General features: G+C 39.9%; 1 protein-coding gene across 1 annotated transcript; it reads right to left on the reverse strand.

The window, feature by feature from the left end:
- Nucleotides 1–887: 887 nt before the first annotated feature.
- Nucleotides 888–16,337, reverse strand: fmnl1a (formin-like 1a). Its single transcript, XM_054607146.1, is given in 27 exon segments — nt 888–2,034; nt 2,135–2,240; nt 3,109–3,204; nt 3,292–3,393; nt 3,479–3,639; nt 3,727–3,856; nt 4,561–4,641; nt 4,728–4,796; nt 4,877–5,111; nt 5,219–5,421; nt 5,527–5,651; nt 5,758–5,803; nt 5,806–5,861; nt 5,864–6,374; nt 7,423–7,524; nt 7,637–7,786; nt 8,453–8,563; nt 8,660–8,734; nt 9,072–9,165; nt 9,252–9,328; nt 9,968–10,076; nt 11,103–11,243; nt 11,347–11,430; nt 12,203–12,276; nt 12,368–12,454; nt 12,829–12,912; nt 15,748–16,337. Coding segments are annotated over 27 exon segments (3,360 nt in total). The 5' UTR covers nt 15,934–16,337; the 3' UTR covers nt 888–1,969.
- Between the last annotated feature and the right edge of the window lie 284 nt (nt 16,338–16,621).

The raw sequence follows: 16,621 nt of genomic DNA on the forward strand, positions 1-16,621 counted from the left end.
CATTTTTATATTTGTTTAAAAATATCTGTATAGATAACAGTTAGCCTCTGTAATATACGCTGAAGTTCATTTTTAAAAATTCTAGGGTTTTCTTTACGAACACGGAGTTAGATTTTATGTAAGTTTGATTTAGTTTTTTTTTAAAAACTTGTCCCTGAAAAAGCTTGTCCAGCTCGTCTGCACCTTTGCCTCCTTATGTGAAGGGTCACTATTGAGGTGTAAGGGGCTGGACCAGTGCCTGTGCTTAGGGGCTTATTTTGCTACTATCTTTTTTGATTTAGGGGGGTTTGTTTTCTGTACCTGTGGTCTGTTTTTTTGGGTTCCACCCCATCCTGTATTTGTGATTCAGCTGGTATTTGTGAGTTGGGGACAGATTTTGTGGTAACTACTGTGAAAGAAGAGTTTAAGGGCCCAAAGGCTTCACAGGGAGCCTTGCTGCTTTGACAGAAGTAAGTTACATGGCTTTAATTTTCCTCCTCCTGTGACATATGTTTGCATGTGAACAGGAGCGGTAGCATTGTGAATGTGGATGCTCAGCGCAAAAAAATATTCAGAGAAAATCGACTCTTATTCATCGTTTTAACAGGTGGAAGAACATTTTGTTGCACTGAGTTGCTTTAAGTAGCCGCTAAGCTAAACCACAGAAGTTGTTAAAACCACCAAGATGGATCAATGAGGGAACCACAAGTTGTGTGAATTAAAAAGTTTTATCTCTTCCTTTGCTGTTTTTATTTTTTAAATAACGAACCTACATTCTATAGTATGTATATGAGGTTTTTACATGAATGTGTGGATGTTCAAAAGTCTTGGCATCAAAAGTAGAAAAACAAAAATTGACTTGTAAATAGGCCGAGTCATTCCTAGCGAGTTCAACAAATTGTCATGTCCAAAAAGAAGATGTTTTATTAATAAACTATGACTGATGGGTACAAAGGTATATACAAAAACAATGCATGTATAGTCTCAAGCAATCGCACGGTGCAGTCGAGAAAAAAAAAAAAAAAGTCGTATACATGTTTTCTCAAAAGAAATGAGAAAGAAAGAGGAAAAGAGAAAAGGTTCTATGTTCGGGGTTTTTACAAACAATGAAGAACGAGATATTATTTTGGTATCTGTGACACAGGCATGTTCAGTCTTACTGTGATGTTATGTGATGACGAGGGAGTTGGATGTCTCGAAGGATTCAGAAAGCTTGAACGCACCCCCAACCAGAGACGTCACCAGCGATGGTGTGCTCATTTGTAGAGTAGTGTGATATAAGAACAAAAATACTACAGAAAATAGATCTATAATATAATGATATATAAATTTAAAAAGCCTACTGATACTGGAGATACTAATTTATCAGTGTGGATGCCATGATATTCTGTGAGAAATGTGTGTGTTTTTCCCGTGAGAAGACAGTAGGCAGTTGAAACCTGCCTTCTTTTGTACATAATTTGCTGTGATTGTGTGTCCAATAAAGTGCAGCTCTCTTGTACAGTGGCGGCGTCTGATCTTGATTTATAATGACCCGTTTATGTCGTCAGTGAGTGAACGTTTTTTTGGGGTTTTTTTTTAGCAAAAGAAATTGCAGATACAAACTGTGGATGTTGCAGCAAAGCTCTCATACAAACACGTCTAACGTCGATTTAGAAATAAAGTCATGATTTTGTTTTAATTACTCAAAAGGACACGACAGTACAAATTCAAAGCATCCAAAGCCATTAGGCGCCACAAGATACATTGTTTTAGCAAGATTTGTTATCAAATTGGCTGCAGCATTAAAAATAACAAATAGTTCCAACTTCAAATTCTATTTACAGAAAAAATTCACACTTAAATGTTGGCAAAAATACACACTGTTATAAGGCAAATTATGAATTTTTGATATACTGTATATACAGCACATTTTAAAGCATGTTCTTCTGTCCGTATGCATGAGTGTCTCTCCAGTTACATTTGTAAGAAGTGGTGGAACAGAAGTGACTCAAGTGTCCTGGCGCTGTGCTGGCCGTCGACCATCTGTCCTCCTGAATGGTGTGGTCCTCAAATCTGAGGCAGAGAAACAAAGACGTGAGCTTTTTAACAGCACGTAAACATCAAACTAAAATATCACCATGTGACTCCTCCAGGAGGCGTCGAGTGACCGTACCTGTGATGATGTCCTCCAGAGCGCCGTCCTTCCCCTCGCGTACCTGAGGTTTCACCTGCCTCTTCTTCAGCTCTGCTATCAGGTCCATCTTCGGCATCATAGGCCCCTAATGAAAAGGAAAGTATTTGAAATCAAAGTAGATTTAGAATTTGAGTGTTTAATTCACAGATTTGTTTTAGTTGAGGGTTTATGTTGCATGAAGTACTGCATATCTCACATCAACACATAATCAGAAGATTGTGAAGAAGTAACACTTTTCACATTATGCCAAATATGAGCTAGGTCGCGCCCGTCATCTCTTGTAAAACAGCTTGTTCCTCAAGACCCGACAGTGAGTCTCTCTAGAGTCTGCTTTTCAAAACTACATACGTACATAGTCTGTGTGCGTTTTTATAGTTTATTTGTAGGATTCAATCCAAAATGGCAGAAACGAGAAAACAACTCGCACCCTCGCCTCTTCCTTTTTGCTGAAAAAGAGTCGCTGTGGCCGCTGACTGTCTGTCCGTCTGTTGGTGATGCCAAGTGCTGACCCCTATCTCTTGGCCGCGAATTGACAAGATGAAAGTGCGAGTCGTTTTCTCTTTTCTGCCACTTTGGATTAAATCCAATAAACACACAATCAAAATATTCACAGACCGCACATCCTCTGTTTAGTGGAACAAACACACAGATGTCTAATGTAAACTATAGGCCGATGCCACATGTGAAGAATATAACACAGCAGTGTTACTTTGAACGTCTCTCAGAGTTTCAACAGTTTGGTTGAATTTTGCGTATTTTGCCCTGCTGTTAGCTTGTAGTTGGCTTTTTTTAAATAAATAACAGATGTCTGTAAATTTAGATAGTATGGACCCAGAAGTAGAGGTGAAATGCTGCCCCCTATGTCTTTGCTGCAGGATGCTACATGTTACACAGACCACCTTTAAACAAAGAAAGTTAATACATCTTTGAAGACTGGACCTTTAATATCTTACCTTTTGTGCCCCGGCCTTGTTTGGGGATGAAGACACTTTTTCCTCACTGCTCTCACTCTCCATTTTCTTTTTCTTCTCAATCTGTTGCTGTGCCGTCTGTGTTCAATCAAGGAAAAAGACAATTAACATGCAATAGCAACGATTGTAATGGATGAATATCAGAAACCTCCCACACATCCTCACCTTATAGGCCCTTATCAAGCGTCCAAACGTCGGGAAAAACATGGAGGGCTGCGTGGTTTTGGGGTTCTCGCCGAAATACTCCACCACAGAGCCATATGCCTCCTAGAGGGAGTCAGAGATAATACATGTTTAAAAGTATGTAATAAGGTGTACGTTTTGTTTAAATTGATATGAATTACTGGTTTACCTGTGCCGTCTTGCTGTCTTTGATCAAAGTTTCCAGCTGCTCACTGTTGGCTTTGATGAATTCCTTCAGCACCGTGCTGTCGTCCTGCAGGAACTCCTTTTTGGCCGTTTCCATTCCTCGTTCTAAAGAGCGGATGTCCTGAAGGATGCTGTCCAGTGATACTGGTAAAGAGACAGAAACAAGTTTAGTAAAGCTCCCATTTTAAATCACAAGATACATAACTGCTTGACTGTTTTGTGTGAATGTACCGATCGCTGCCTTGTCTACAAAGTGCAGATCAGTGTGGAAGTTGGCCAAGTCGGGGTATTTTTCCTGGATGATACTGGTGATGAAGTGAAGAAGCGTCTGTGTGCGATCCGTTGACTTCGTCTCCAACAGCTGAAAATTTGACAAAGTTGATTAGATTATTACAGTTTTTTGCTTTTGCTTAATATCAGTCACTGCCCACTAGGACAATTATGGGATAGTGATACATTTATCTAAAGTTAGCTAACATTAGCTACCATTTGGCTACTGGTCATACCAGACCAAGTAATACTGTTATGATTGAAAGCATCTACTAAATTGAGAATGTGTGTTTTTTCACATTTCAGATGTAATAATACTAATAATTATAACCTTTATTTGTATTTTTATATATTTGTTTTTATATATATTTCAAGCAAACTTTGTAGCTCAAAGTGCTCTACATTTAAAAAAATAGATAAAAATAAAAACCTTCCTTTTACAGATAAAATAAATAGAAGTGGTAGGAAGAAAGCATGCATTTTGCACTTACATTTTAAGTATAATTAAAAAATGTCAACAGATGACTAAAAATTGGAATATTCTTTATACTAAAAATGACAAAAAATATATATATTATTAAATAAATAAATTAAAATGTTGAGACATATAAGTGTTTAAATAAATAAAAATATATAATTATATTTATATTTATATAAATAAATAAAAAATAAATAAATAATATATTATGTTATAAATATATAACAGATCATTTAAAAGATAAATGTGGGACTCTGTGGAAAGCAACATAGTCTTGCTTTAAAAGTGAAAGAGTAAATGTAAAAACAAATGCTTACCAGATCCAGACTCTGCAGCCGAAATCCGTACGCTGCACCCTTCTTACTGCTGTTCATGTAGTTGCCAAAAGCAAGAACAATCTGAGGGGAAACACATGAGATGAGTTGTGCAAAAAAATCACAACATTTTGAAGCTAAATCTGAATATCTTACTCTCTTTTTCTTACCTCTAAGAACTTTTTCAGTTTGTCTGATGACTTGATGGACATGGACGCCGCAATGATGGAGTTCAGTTGCTGTGGATGAAGCGAAAACAAAATCAGTGCGTCTGTTAAAGAGCTTGAATCTCAAGTTACAATGCATTTGACAAACTGACCGGCTGCAGGCGTTTGACCGTATCCGGGAAGTTGCCCATGAAAGTGAAAGTGTTTATTCTCTGCTGCAGACGAGGAATCTTCCCAAAGCGTAACACGAACTGATCCTCGTCAGTCAGATCGTCCAGCGGGCGGCCATCCTTCTCATAGTTAACCAGCAGCTTCATCTCATAATCTGATGGTATGAAGGGCACCAGTATTTCCAGGAGGTCAACGGACAAAGACTTCTGGTCATACCTGTAGAAAAATAGCAGTGAAAGTCCCACCAGTCAGTTCATGAGAGCGAGAACGGAGGATTTCTGAAGAATGTCAACAATGCAGCAGATTTTCCAAGAAGCACATACATCTCTATGGCCGTGCAGATGGCGGACGGGTTCATCCCCCCCTTGCGTAAAGAGATGGCCAGATTCTTCGCCTTGTTGGCATCAATCAAGGTCGTCTTGCTGGGGGCCTTCTGCACCACCTTCTTTTTCATAGTGGTGATGTCGGCTGGATTTCCCTGGGCCCTGGTCTTAAAGTGTTCCTCAAACATATCCATGTTTAACTCCTGAATGAGAGACGGAGAAGAGAAGGTTTGGATAAGAAGTATTATCACTGTAGTTTTCTTATAAAGTGTACAGGGGAAGTAAAAAAAATGGCTGCATCTTCTTACCTCTAAGACCTTCTCGTCATCCAGGTCTTTGAAGACGGTGCCGGCCACTTGGTTTGGTTTTAAGGCCTGCCAGTTCAACAGTGGCATCCTGTACTTCGTCTGAATTGGCTTCTTGCTCTTAACGGCTAAAGAACAAAGAAAGAAGAGGAACAATCAAACAAGTAAGATCTTCACTGCTCCATCTTTCTACCAGCTCAGCTTTTGGTACTTTTCTTATGTAAACCTCATTACCAGGTTGAGCGTTTGGTGCTCCAGGAGGGGGAGGCGGTCCAGCACCGGGCGGGGAGGGGGTCCAGAACCAGGTGGGGGAGGGGGCGGTGGTGGACCTCCTCCGGGGGAGGCGGAGGAGGAGGTGGGGGCACAGAACCGAAACCACCTAGAGGAGGCGGCGGTGGAGGGGGAGGCGGAGGAGGAGGAGGAGCGGAAACTCCACCTGGGCCACCCGGAGGAGGAGGAGGAGGAGGAGGAGGAGCGGAAACTCCACCTGGGCCACCAGGAGGAGGAGGGGGAGGTGGAGGAGGGACAGAGCCAGGAAGGCTGGCAGGTGGGGAAGCAGAATCAGGGACGGAGGACGGAGCACTGGGCTCGGAGGCGGAGGCGGAGGTTTGGACGTATTCCACCACCGTGACGGGCACCACCTGGATGTCCAGACCTCCGGAGGCGGTGCGTCCCAGTCGGATCAGCCCCTTGTCCTGCAGCTCCTGGACCTTCTGCTCCAGCTCTGAAGCCGTCTGAGGGGTGGAGGTGCTCAGACGCTCCCTGTCCTTCTCCCTCTCCCAGTCCAGCTCCCGCTCACGTTCCCTCTGCTGCAAGACACCAACCTGGGAACAGGACTCTCGCAGACTTTCCTATCAGACACAAACACGGATATAAAAAACACAGAGCATTAAACACACAATGTATCGTCACACTTTAAACGTCAACATGCTCACAACAACAATGCTAACATGCTAATGTTTAGTAGGTTATGTGGAGTGTGTTAACATTCTGTGTATTTCATAAATTTGATTATTTTTATTATTTGTTATTTTTGTATTTATGGTATTTGACACTAGGGGCACTCAGCAGGAGACCGAGCAGGTGAAATGATAAAGGTAGAAGATGGGTCAAGTCAGGTGATGCACCAGGAAGAGAAAGGTTTTTTTCTTTTTACTAGAGCAACAGAGAGGCAGCATGACGAATCAATGTATGTTTGATTTTGAACTGGAGATTTACTTCAACCTACAAATGGATCAGACTGAAATGGTGCATCAGTCACCTTTTGATGTAAGTTTGTTTTTTTTGAAAAAAAACTTTTTTATGACAAAAAGGCCACTACATGCTGACATTTGCAGATTAACACAAAGCACAAAGGGAAAACCATTAGTTTTGCAGGAATTTGGTCATAAACCGAAGTTTTTGACAAGATGAAATATTGACCTTTTGGTGGTTCTTGACGAAAAGTTTGAGAATCAGCATTACAATTAGAATTCATTATTACGATTAATTCACTCTAAACCAAAGATGTCAACCTCATGGTGATGCTAGAGGAAAAGTCACGGGGTCACCAAACTCATTTAGATTCATCCTCTTAGAACTATGGATGTCTGTATAAGAAATCACGGCAACCTGTCAAATAATTGTTGAAATATTTCCGTCTGGACATCCTCAGAGTCACAGCCGCTATCGGGGCGAACATGCAAGGTCATTTAGATTTATTTGAAGAGTGCAAATGCTCTCATCTTTCTCATTTCATATTGATGATGATTAGATTTTTACTTTAATATTAAGATTATTAAAATAAAGTGAACCGCCACTCTTTTGACCTCATTATGACTGATCACTGTGAGAGTGAGCACACCTCTCCTCGCAGATTAATCTTATTAAACACTGTAAATGTCACGGAGCAGCGCTTACTTTGAGCAGCTCGGTCTCCTTGGTGGCCTGCATGAGCTGAGTCTCAAGTTCAGACATTCTCTCTGTGGTCTGACTCTCAATCTCCTGAAGCCGGGTGCTCAGCTGCAACACAGACAACATTGATTTGAATTCAATCCAAGGACAATATTGTCAAAGCGTCGAATCATAACACCAAAAAACAGAGATTTCTATTTGTCTTTCATTCATGGCCGACCTCCACGTTGTGATCGTGCAGCTCATCCACATGCTCCATCACTCCTCCTCTGTTCTCAGCGTCCTCCAGCAGGGCTCCCACATCCAGCACATTGTCCAGGTAGGCCTGGATCTGGACCTGAAGCTTCTCGCTCTCTGTTTGCTTCAGACGCTGACACACAAACACACACAATAATGGCATAATATAGATTTAAAAAATGATGATCTGTTGGTATATTTTAAGTAATAATGAACATACGATAAGCAAGTAGGTAATCCAACGGTAATTTGATTATCAAAATAATCTAATTTATAAAACGTTTCATAATATATTTTTATGTTTTGAAATAGATGGCTCCGCTAGAATAATTTCGAAATTTTCTGTCAATCAACATTTTGCCTATACAAGTATAAAAGTACGGAAAGTTATATGTGATATAAAACAGGTTGTCATCAGCAAAAGGTAAAGGGAAAGTGGACGATTATGCAGTAGCAACATCCTATTAAATGGAGGAGAAAGGGCTTAGAATTGAACAACTAGACACAACAAGTTACTTTAAACTCATTAGATTACATGCATGAATTAAAATAGAAAGATAATTCATATATTTATGACTGCAATAACTGATTTGCTGTTTTGCGAGCAGCAGAAACAAGTTGCTTATTCATGCATCCAAGAGTTTAAGAGCAACCTTAGAATTCGTGAATTTGAAGTCGTGTTTTACTGTCTTTTCACTCTGTTGTTGTTTTTGGTCCTGAGCAAAACATCCGGCCTCTTAGCTGCTAAATGCGTCACACACCGTCTACATTGACCTCTGAGATTTTTATGCAAACTCACCCCAAGATACTTGTCCAACCTGTGGTTAGTGAACTCAAACTGTAGATGAACGCGGAAGTTCATGTTCTCCACTGAATGCACCACAATGTTTATGAACTGCATGCAAGCCACCTGGAAAAACAGACGAAACGACAATTAACAATTTAAAAAGTCTAAATATTTGTTACACAGTCAGCCAGCGTGTTGGTAGTTCATTTGTGGACTTACCATGAAGTCAATGTTGCTGTCATCATTGATGAAGTACTCCATCAACTTCTCAAAGCGGTTCTTCTCTTTGCTCACCTGAGAAACAAAAAGGGATTTTATCTGAAGATGTATTTTAATTGTTGTCCACATGGGGGCATAAGGTGGGCATCGAAGCAAAATTTGTTAAATCTGTCACATGCAATCTCTGATCTCAGCTACACAAACAGGGTGTTTTTCTTAGCCTCGCGCCTTTCTTGAACCTACACACAGATGCATGACCAGAGTGCATGTGAGGGGTGGATTGTCAGTCACAAGATGAGTAATCAAGTTGAGGAAGCAGAGGAAGTCTGGAACAATTGTGTGTCTGAATGAGCAACTGTCAAAGTCAAATCGCAATCTAGTAAAATAGATAATGTTAAAAAAGTTATTTCACCTCTTTGAAGTTGTCAAAAGCAGACAGGATGATGTCATGTCCGCCTCTGACAAGACACACGGCAGCCAGCAACTCCAACACGAGGGCTTTGGTCCTGTTACAGCATTGGAAATGTTAGATTTGGATAAAAACCGACGGATACACACACATATACTTTGATTCACACACAAGTGCACTCACCTGGGATTCCTGCTGTTGAGACTGAGGGTGATCTCGTTCACACAGCGCGGGTGAGTCATCACCAGGTTGAAGCCGGACTGAAAGCAGAAGAAAAAAGCATAAACAGTTGTTTCCCCCCAAGAGAGCTGGTGAAGGTAAAGTGTTTGTGTTTGGTTTGAGGAAAACTACATTGTAAGCTTTTCATAAAACTTTAAATTAAAAAGATATTTTGATCAAAAAGTGTGTTTCAATTCCAAAAAGCAAAATAAAACAGCAGTTGGGGAAAGAAATAGATTTTTGTCAGCGCACTGGCAAAAAAATTATCTTTCTTCAAATTTGTAGACATCTAGTGATGAGGCTGTATATTGCAACCAACTGAAACTTCTCCATTGTGCCAATTGTATCAGAGAACTACGATGGCTGAAGGGAAAGCCTGAAAACATGAATGGGCCTATGTAGAGACAGTTTAGTTTGTCCCTTGTGGGCTACTGTAGAAAAATTGCGGCCAGCTTTGTATGTAGAAACAAATCAATCTAAAGTAATGAAAACCCCACAATTCTTGTTTTCTGTTGAATATACATTAAAGAGAACACAATAATTAATATTATATTCCATTTCTGCTAATATATCCCCCTAAATGTGACACGATGTTCATTTTAAAGCATGTTTTTTATGACAGAATATGAGATAAGTGACTGTTTTTGCACTATAAGAAGCAGAGTATGCTGAAGCTCTACCTGGTAGTTCATGATGGCTCGCAGGCACATAATGCACACATGCACATCGTCTCTCTGGTTGGATGAATGGGACTTCTTATACATCTTGTTCCCCAGAGTGGAGCTTATTCTGTAGAAGGGATAACAAGTGTATAGACACATGAATACATCCCTGAAGAGAGAGGAGAAGCTACCGTGTGTGCTAACGGTTTGAAGTTGAGGCCCAGAACGGCACAGTTGGCCAATTATAACAAGACTTCCAGCATTGGTTTTTTTTTTGGGCATCCACTGTGGTCGGTCTGACAGCTGAAGTGTTGCACCAGGTGGAAAGGAAAATAGAAAAAGCAAAATACTCCACAAATGAGCAAAGGATATGAATGAATGACTGTGAGAGATTGAGGTATTATTAAGAGGAACAGCTGTCTGGCAATAAGGTTTGCATGAAATGGAATAAGAAGGACAGCAAAAACAGAATGCTATACAATAAAATGAATAAGGCATATTGAGTTAGGTTATAAAAGACAATTCATGTTTTACAAAGATAAGATAAGATCATTTGCAGGATTACAGCAGAAGAGTGGATAGTGCATCAAACAAATAAGAGACATAATTAAAAAACAAGATCAAAACAAGTAAATAAATAATTTAAAAAACGTTAAAAAACATCAATAACTAAAATAGTATATAAACAGACAGAATGATTGTTAATATTTCACAGTGGATTTCACAGATTATTAATATTACATGGTGGATATATTGAATTTATATTGTCAGTTTTTTGGTATGTGTGTTCTACTGGTAGCAGAGTAGAACAAGATGAACCATATTCTGCTGTTGGTGGATCAATCAGGGCTGTTAATGTTCTCTGTAATTGGGACTTAAATTTGCAGAACAGGTGACTTGCAAAAAGAAACGAAGATGACACAGTTCTGCACCTCTAAGAAAATGACCACTGTGGCTTTTTACTATAAGCGACCATCACACCACTTCTGCCTTGCATGACTCGATATGCAAGCTGAAAGTTCCTCTTTATCAGGAATTAGTGATGCTGGGTGCACGATACACTGTAAATATATATATAATCATATAATCTGCAGACATCTCTGTGTTTGATGAACTCAGTTTCTTGTTATCGCTCATGTCTGGAGCTTCTTACCTTACAGTCAGAGCTCGAGCAGCTCTGGTCATCCCGTGTGACGGGGAGCCGGTGGAGCTTTTGGTCAAGTCCTCCATCGACCTCTCTGCTGGTTTTCTTTCTGACAGGGTGCCACCATTTTCAACACTCTCCAAATCAAACCTAAAGAAGAGTTCACATGAAGTACACATGGTGATGAAATAGATTCATTGTGAGAGCATCATTAGTTCCTGAGTGATTTGTTTCGAAACCGGCGATTACTCACGAGACGTCACTTTGAGCATGAGACAGGTATTCCACCAGAATATCCAAACCTTTGTTCTGCTCGTTGAGAAACTCTTGAGCCCATCTGCAAAAAAGAGAAAGATAGATAGATAGATAGAATTGTTTTGTCATTTTAGAGTCTGGGCTCAGATTGGATTTAAAGCAAGAGTATGTAAATTTAGAAAAGAAGAAATAACACAATCTTGCTCTCACAGAGGAAATGTTGAATTCATAACCAATAAACCGCAATCTTGCTCAATACAATTGTTGTTTGACTGCCATTACTGATTTTATGAACTGACCATTTATCATAATAATGACACCAATATTTGGAAACTTACTGTGCGTTCCAGTACCCATACAAACGGTCTATTTAGTATGCAGGAAAAATATTTAGTATATCCCAGTTGAATGCATACTGTTTGCAACGCTCCTATATCCGCTGCACAAAGAAGTGTAGGTCAAAATTGTCAGAAGAGCGTGCAGGTTTGCAGAATGAGACCGGATGTATTTTGGTACACGGCATTTGACAAACTAAGTATTCTGACATATTAAATATTTTTCTTGCACAATAAATAGAATAGCAGTATGGGTACTGGAACACACAGTTTATTTTCTTTCTACCTTAAAGGTACCCTGCGTAGTTCTTGGCCACTAGTAGCGCTATAGAGCAGAGTTTTTACGAAAGGGTCCACGTTTTCTTTCACAATATCCACAGGAATGAAAATGCTCTCTCATGAGCACATTGGCAACCCAAACACAGTTCTGCCAATGGGTTTCACAAACTATTCCACGGATTGACAGTTTGAGGGAATAAGACGGTAAACGGTGTATGTAAACACAACTTTATTCGTTACCCGATGTGATTGGTGCGAAGCGATATCTCCAAATCTTTAAGGACCTGGGTGGCATCTTGAATCCTTTTCTTCAGCTAAAGTAGGAGCAGAAGAAGTGAGAATAAAGACATCGCTGCGCAGATAGAATAATAAAAACGTGTTAAATATAAAATGCTTTGCACTGACCCTGCGGGACACCCCTCCCTGATCCTGGTAGAAGCTCTTGATCTTGGCCAGGTACGTGGACGGGGGGCTCTTCACCTGGAAACGCTCCTGGGGGAAGAAGGATTCACATGGAAACAAGCTTTTGACCCAGTGATTTTATCAGCAACCCTAAAAAAGACTGGACAGGAGACACTTTCAGCAACGCACAGCGTCTGAAGCTATTATGGCCTGTGCTATTTAACACAACAGACACAAACCGCTCTCTGTTTCCATGCCGACGCCATCAGTTGCCACCACAGAAACTGTGCTGCAAGGTTTTCACGCTGCACTCACCACATATCAACTCTGTTTATTTATGTACTGTGCGTCAACTGTGTCGTAGTGAAGACCAAGGTGCCAGAATCCTGCTCACTTTGACGACTCAGATGTTGAGGGTTAATTGTGATACCAGATTGTTATCAGTAAACAAAAAAAGGTCTTACCTGATCACAGACTAATTCCCACTTCTTGTCATTGTCATATTGACTCAACAGCTTCAGTTTGTCCGGAGGCAAGTTCATGTAGCTCTGAAAGAGAGAGAGAAAATATGACTTTAAAAATAAACCACAAGTTCTCATTTTTCACACTTTCTGGTCTCAAATTCATCGTCACTCTTGAAGTGACATTCGGGACACAATTATTAAGTCTTTCCTGCTTATTCGACAAAATCAATCAACCAAACCACAGACTCTGTTTCTGAAGGATGTTAACTGCCTGCCGGAAGCACAGATGACTCAGTGTTTACACGTATGTGTTTACGGTTGTCAGTAGGTACCAGTTATGTCAGAAAAGTAATACTTTTGGCCATTAGAAAGGAATGACTAGGCTAATCTTAGAGCCTTTTTCGTGCGTGATGATGATATGTTGAATTGTACCCTCCTCTAGTAAAGACAGAGATGATGAAACAAGCACATGTAAAAAACTAGAAAACTGACTTCACAAATTTTATTTTATTTTATTATTATTTACATGTTGGTTTCTTTCTTATTTATTTATATGATCGAAGCTTTAATATATAGAAATATATTTATATATATTTAGTGGCAATTATGTAGACTCTCTAACAAGATTTACTTTTATATTATCACAAACCTTTCCTGTACTTCACATAATATTACCATAATTCACGTAACTGCATGGAGAATTTTACACAGAACAAGAACCCCCCACCTCCACACATCAACATATTTCTGCTGCAGGTTGAGTCAAAACTTAGGTGTTGACATATTGCCCAAAAAGTGCAGTTTCACTTTGCACCCTCAACCTAAAGCGAACCGACTCCTCATATAAAGGTTATTCCTCCCACTCAAAAGGCTTAAAACCTGAATGATTTGATCAACCCAAATTAAGTTTTAATAACCTAAAAAGGGAGTTTGTGTGGGGTCTATTGCTTGTATGTATTCAGGCAGTGGTCTATTGTTTCTTTATCACACCTTAAAAAAAGAGATGCAAAAACAGAAAAAGGGCGGTTGGGTTGCTGCAGCCGAGTTTCATCCTCTGTGGGGTGAAGGGAGGGGTCACATTGTGGGTTTTGTGGTGCAACACTTAGGTAAAAAATACAAAAAGTAACAAGCAAGTTATGCACTTCTCATTTCCTGATAGAGTTGCTAATGCAATTATAAAGGAAGGTACAACGTCTCTGAAATTTACATTTAACATATTTTGCCTAAAGAGGAAGTGAGGTCATGCTTTCATGAAACGCCTGTGAGGGCGTTGTAGGCATGAAATGGCTCGGCACATGTGCACGTCTTCTCGTATCATGCAATTTCTATTGTCATTGTGAATTTTAACACTAAGAAAGTGTTAATCTATAAATTTAAACAGTTGTCAATAATGTGGGTTTCCATGATAGGGTTTTAAAAATGCATTAACTTTTAACATTTTCAGTTTTTTGTATTTTAGTTAAAGAATTTCAGGTGAACATTTGGATGGATGCTGGCATTAATGATTGCTAATTGTTCAGGCGTTACCACAGAATAAAAATATAAACCTGCAAAACCCATTACCCATTTAATCGTTTTAGTTACAACAAATGCATAAAGTGGATATCTAATATACTTTTTAATTTCTGTACTCTTTTAAAAAAAAATGTTTTAATTAAGTATTTTATAATAACAGATTAACACAGAAAAAAAACTCCTTACTGCTGATGTAAGTCTTGACTTAACTGCCTTAAATTAGGCACCTGTTTCAGAGAAATATGTTTTTTTTCCCTCTTTAAATAAATATCTGTAGCTCATTAACCTTCCAGCATCTGTTTGCCCTTTATACATCTGCAGACGTCATGCTGTTCATCCAGCAGACAAAAGATGTGGCTCAACATTAACCCATGATGTCACACTTATGTGGAACATCATAGTCATTTTAAAGATGTGATGGATTTTATATAAATTCACTAGTGAGCAGGGAGTAAAGTTTTAATCATATGAAGCCCATTTAGGTGTAAATCTCAAAGTGAAGCTTCTCATTGATGTTAATTGAGCAGCTGCAGGTTACAGAGTTTCAGTTTATATCTTGTTTGTTAACTTTTTATGCTCAGTAACACGATGAAACCGGGAGAAAAAAGATAGAAATCTCATTTTTAACCTTTTTTATAAATCACATTTTTAACAGAAATAATCAGAGATTTACGTGTGTCAGCATCTCCTACACTAAACATTAGGGTTGGATGTGTTACTCTGAATGGTGTCTCAAGTGCTTAAAGTATTCATTGTGAGGCTGTATGTTTTTCAACTGGTTGTAAGACTGTTGAAAGAGTGGAGGAACAGTTGCTTTCCGGTCTTATGGTCTCGCTCATGTAAATATGTTGCTCAACTTCCCCTTGGGGCCAGCCACCTCCGCATGCACTAATCATCCTGCTTCTAGCCTGACATTTTAAAATCTAACAGTGAAGGAAAGAAGTTCTTTGTTGAATCTGGTAACTTGTGGATAACAATAAATTCACTGTGCTATCACAACTCGTAGTTGTTGATGACCTTTGTGCGAATATGATTGGGCAAAATCACATCTTTGCAAAATCACATTTAAAGGAGATATTATGCAAAGTTTGGCTCTCTGCACACACCAGATATATTCTAAAAGATTGAGAGACAACAAATGGGAAAAGGCAGTCTATGTTTAGTTCAATTGGTTTCTGGCAGCATAAATCACAAATCCAGAGGTTCAGAGTTCAAAACACCTGCTACCTATAATAACTTTTTCTGTGCCTCTGAATCGTATATACCTTCATAATTCTCCCAGATTTTTACAGTAAGCCTCTACTACAAAACCATAGCTGGCATAGGTAATATACAGAGGGCATAATCTTTGTTTTCATGAACAGTAAGGGTTCGTGCCCTCTTGTCTCATGTGCAGCTACTCACCAGCACCACGTTGAAGCGCTCATTCAGCTCCTCCTCTGGGGGCATGGGTAGTTTAGGGGGAGCCGGCTGCTTCTTCTGTAGGGTCGGAGCGGGGTCACTCATTCCAGAAGCTCCTCCGACTGAGTTTCTGGCCTCTCGGCCCTCAGAAGGTTCCTGCTCCAAGCCCCCCGCAGCCGCATTCCCCATCACTAATCTCCACAAGTAATCCAGGAGGAAAGCTTAACAAAAAACCCTTACTCCTGAGAAATCTGTGTATTCCACAACAGAGTGACACAAAGGGATCACTCTGGTTGACAAGGACAAGCAGACCTTAAATCAAACCAAGTTTTGGGGTTTTCAGGGAGACGAACATCAATCCCCTAGTCTACTGAATCCACCTTGGTCCTGAGTACAGGGTGGGTGAAATAAGGTTGCTCGTCCTCATTTTCTATCCTTGCATCAACCTATCTACTACTCTGTCTACAAGTACCTTTGAAAATAAGGTTACAAGCCTTGTTAGGGCCTGCTGGGCTCTAAGAAAAGCCCCACCTTAGTGCCACCCGCTATTTTCTGCACTTGTTGACCGAGAACTCCTCTGATGAGTGAGTACATAGGGCTGCTGTGAGAGGAAGGAGAGGGGAGTGTGACACACTATGTAGCACAAACAGAAACCGCAAAAGCAGAAGAGCAACTTCCTGTGCATGACAGCAACAGAAGCTATGGGTGGAGGACAGGGTGGAGGATGAACACGGTAACTGATTGGCGAATGGTGCAAGAAGTAGGAGAGTGATGAGAGAGAGAGATAGGGTTACACAGGAATTAAATAAAGCAGAAATAGTGTGTAAGGTTGAAGAAACATATGTGAATGTGCAGATGTAAAATGAACCAATGGAAA

Source organism: Anoplopoma fimbria, chromosome 11 (genome assembly GCF_027596085.1).
Source record: "Anoplopoma fimbria isolate UVic2021 breed Golden Eagle Sablefish chromosome 11, Afim_UVic_2022, whole genome shotgun sequence".
Taxonomy (NCBI): domain Eukaryota; kingdom Metazoa; phylum Chordata; class Actinopteri; order Perciformes; family Anoplopomatidae; genus Anoplopoma; species Anoplopoma fimbria.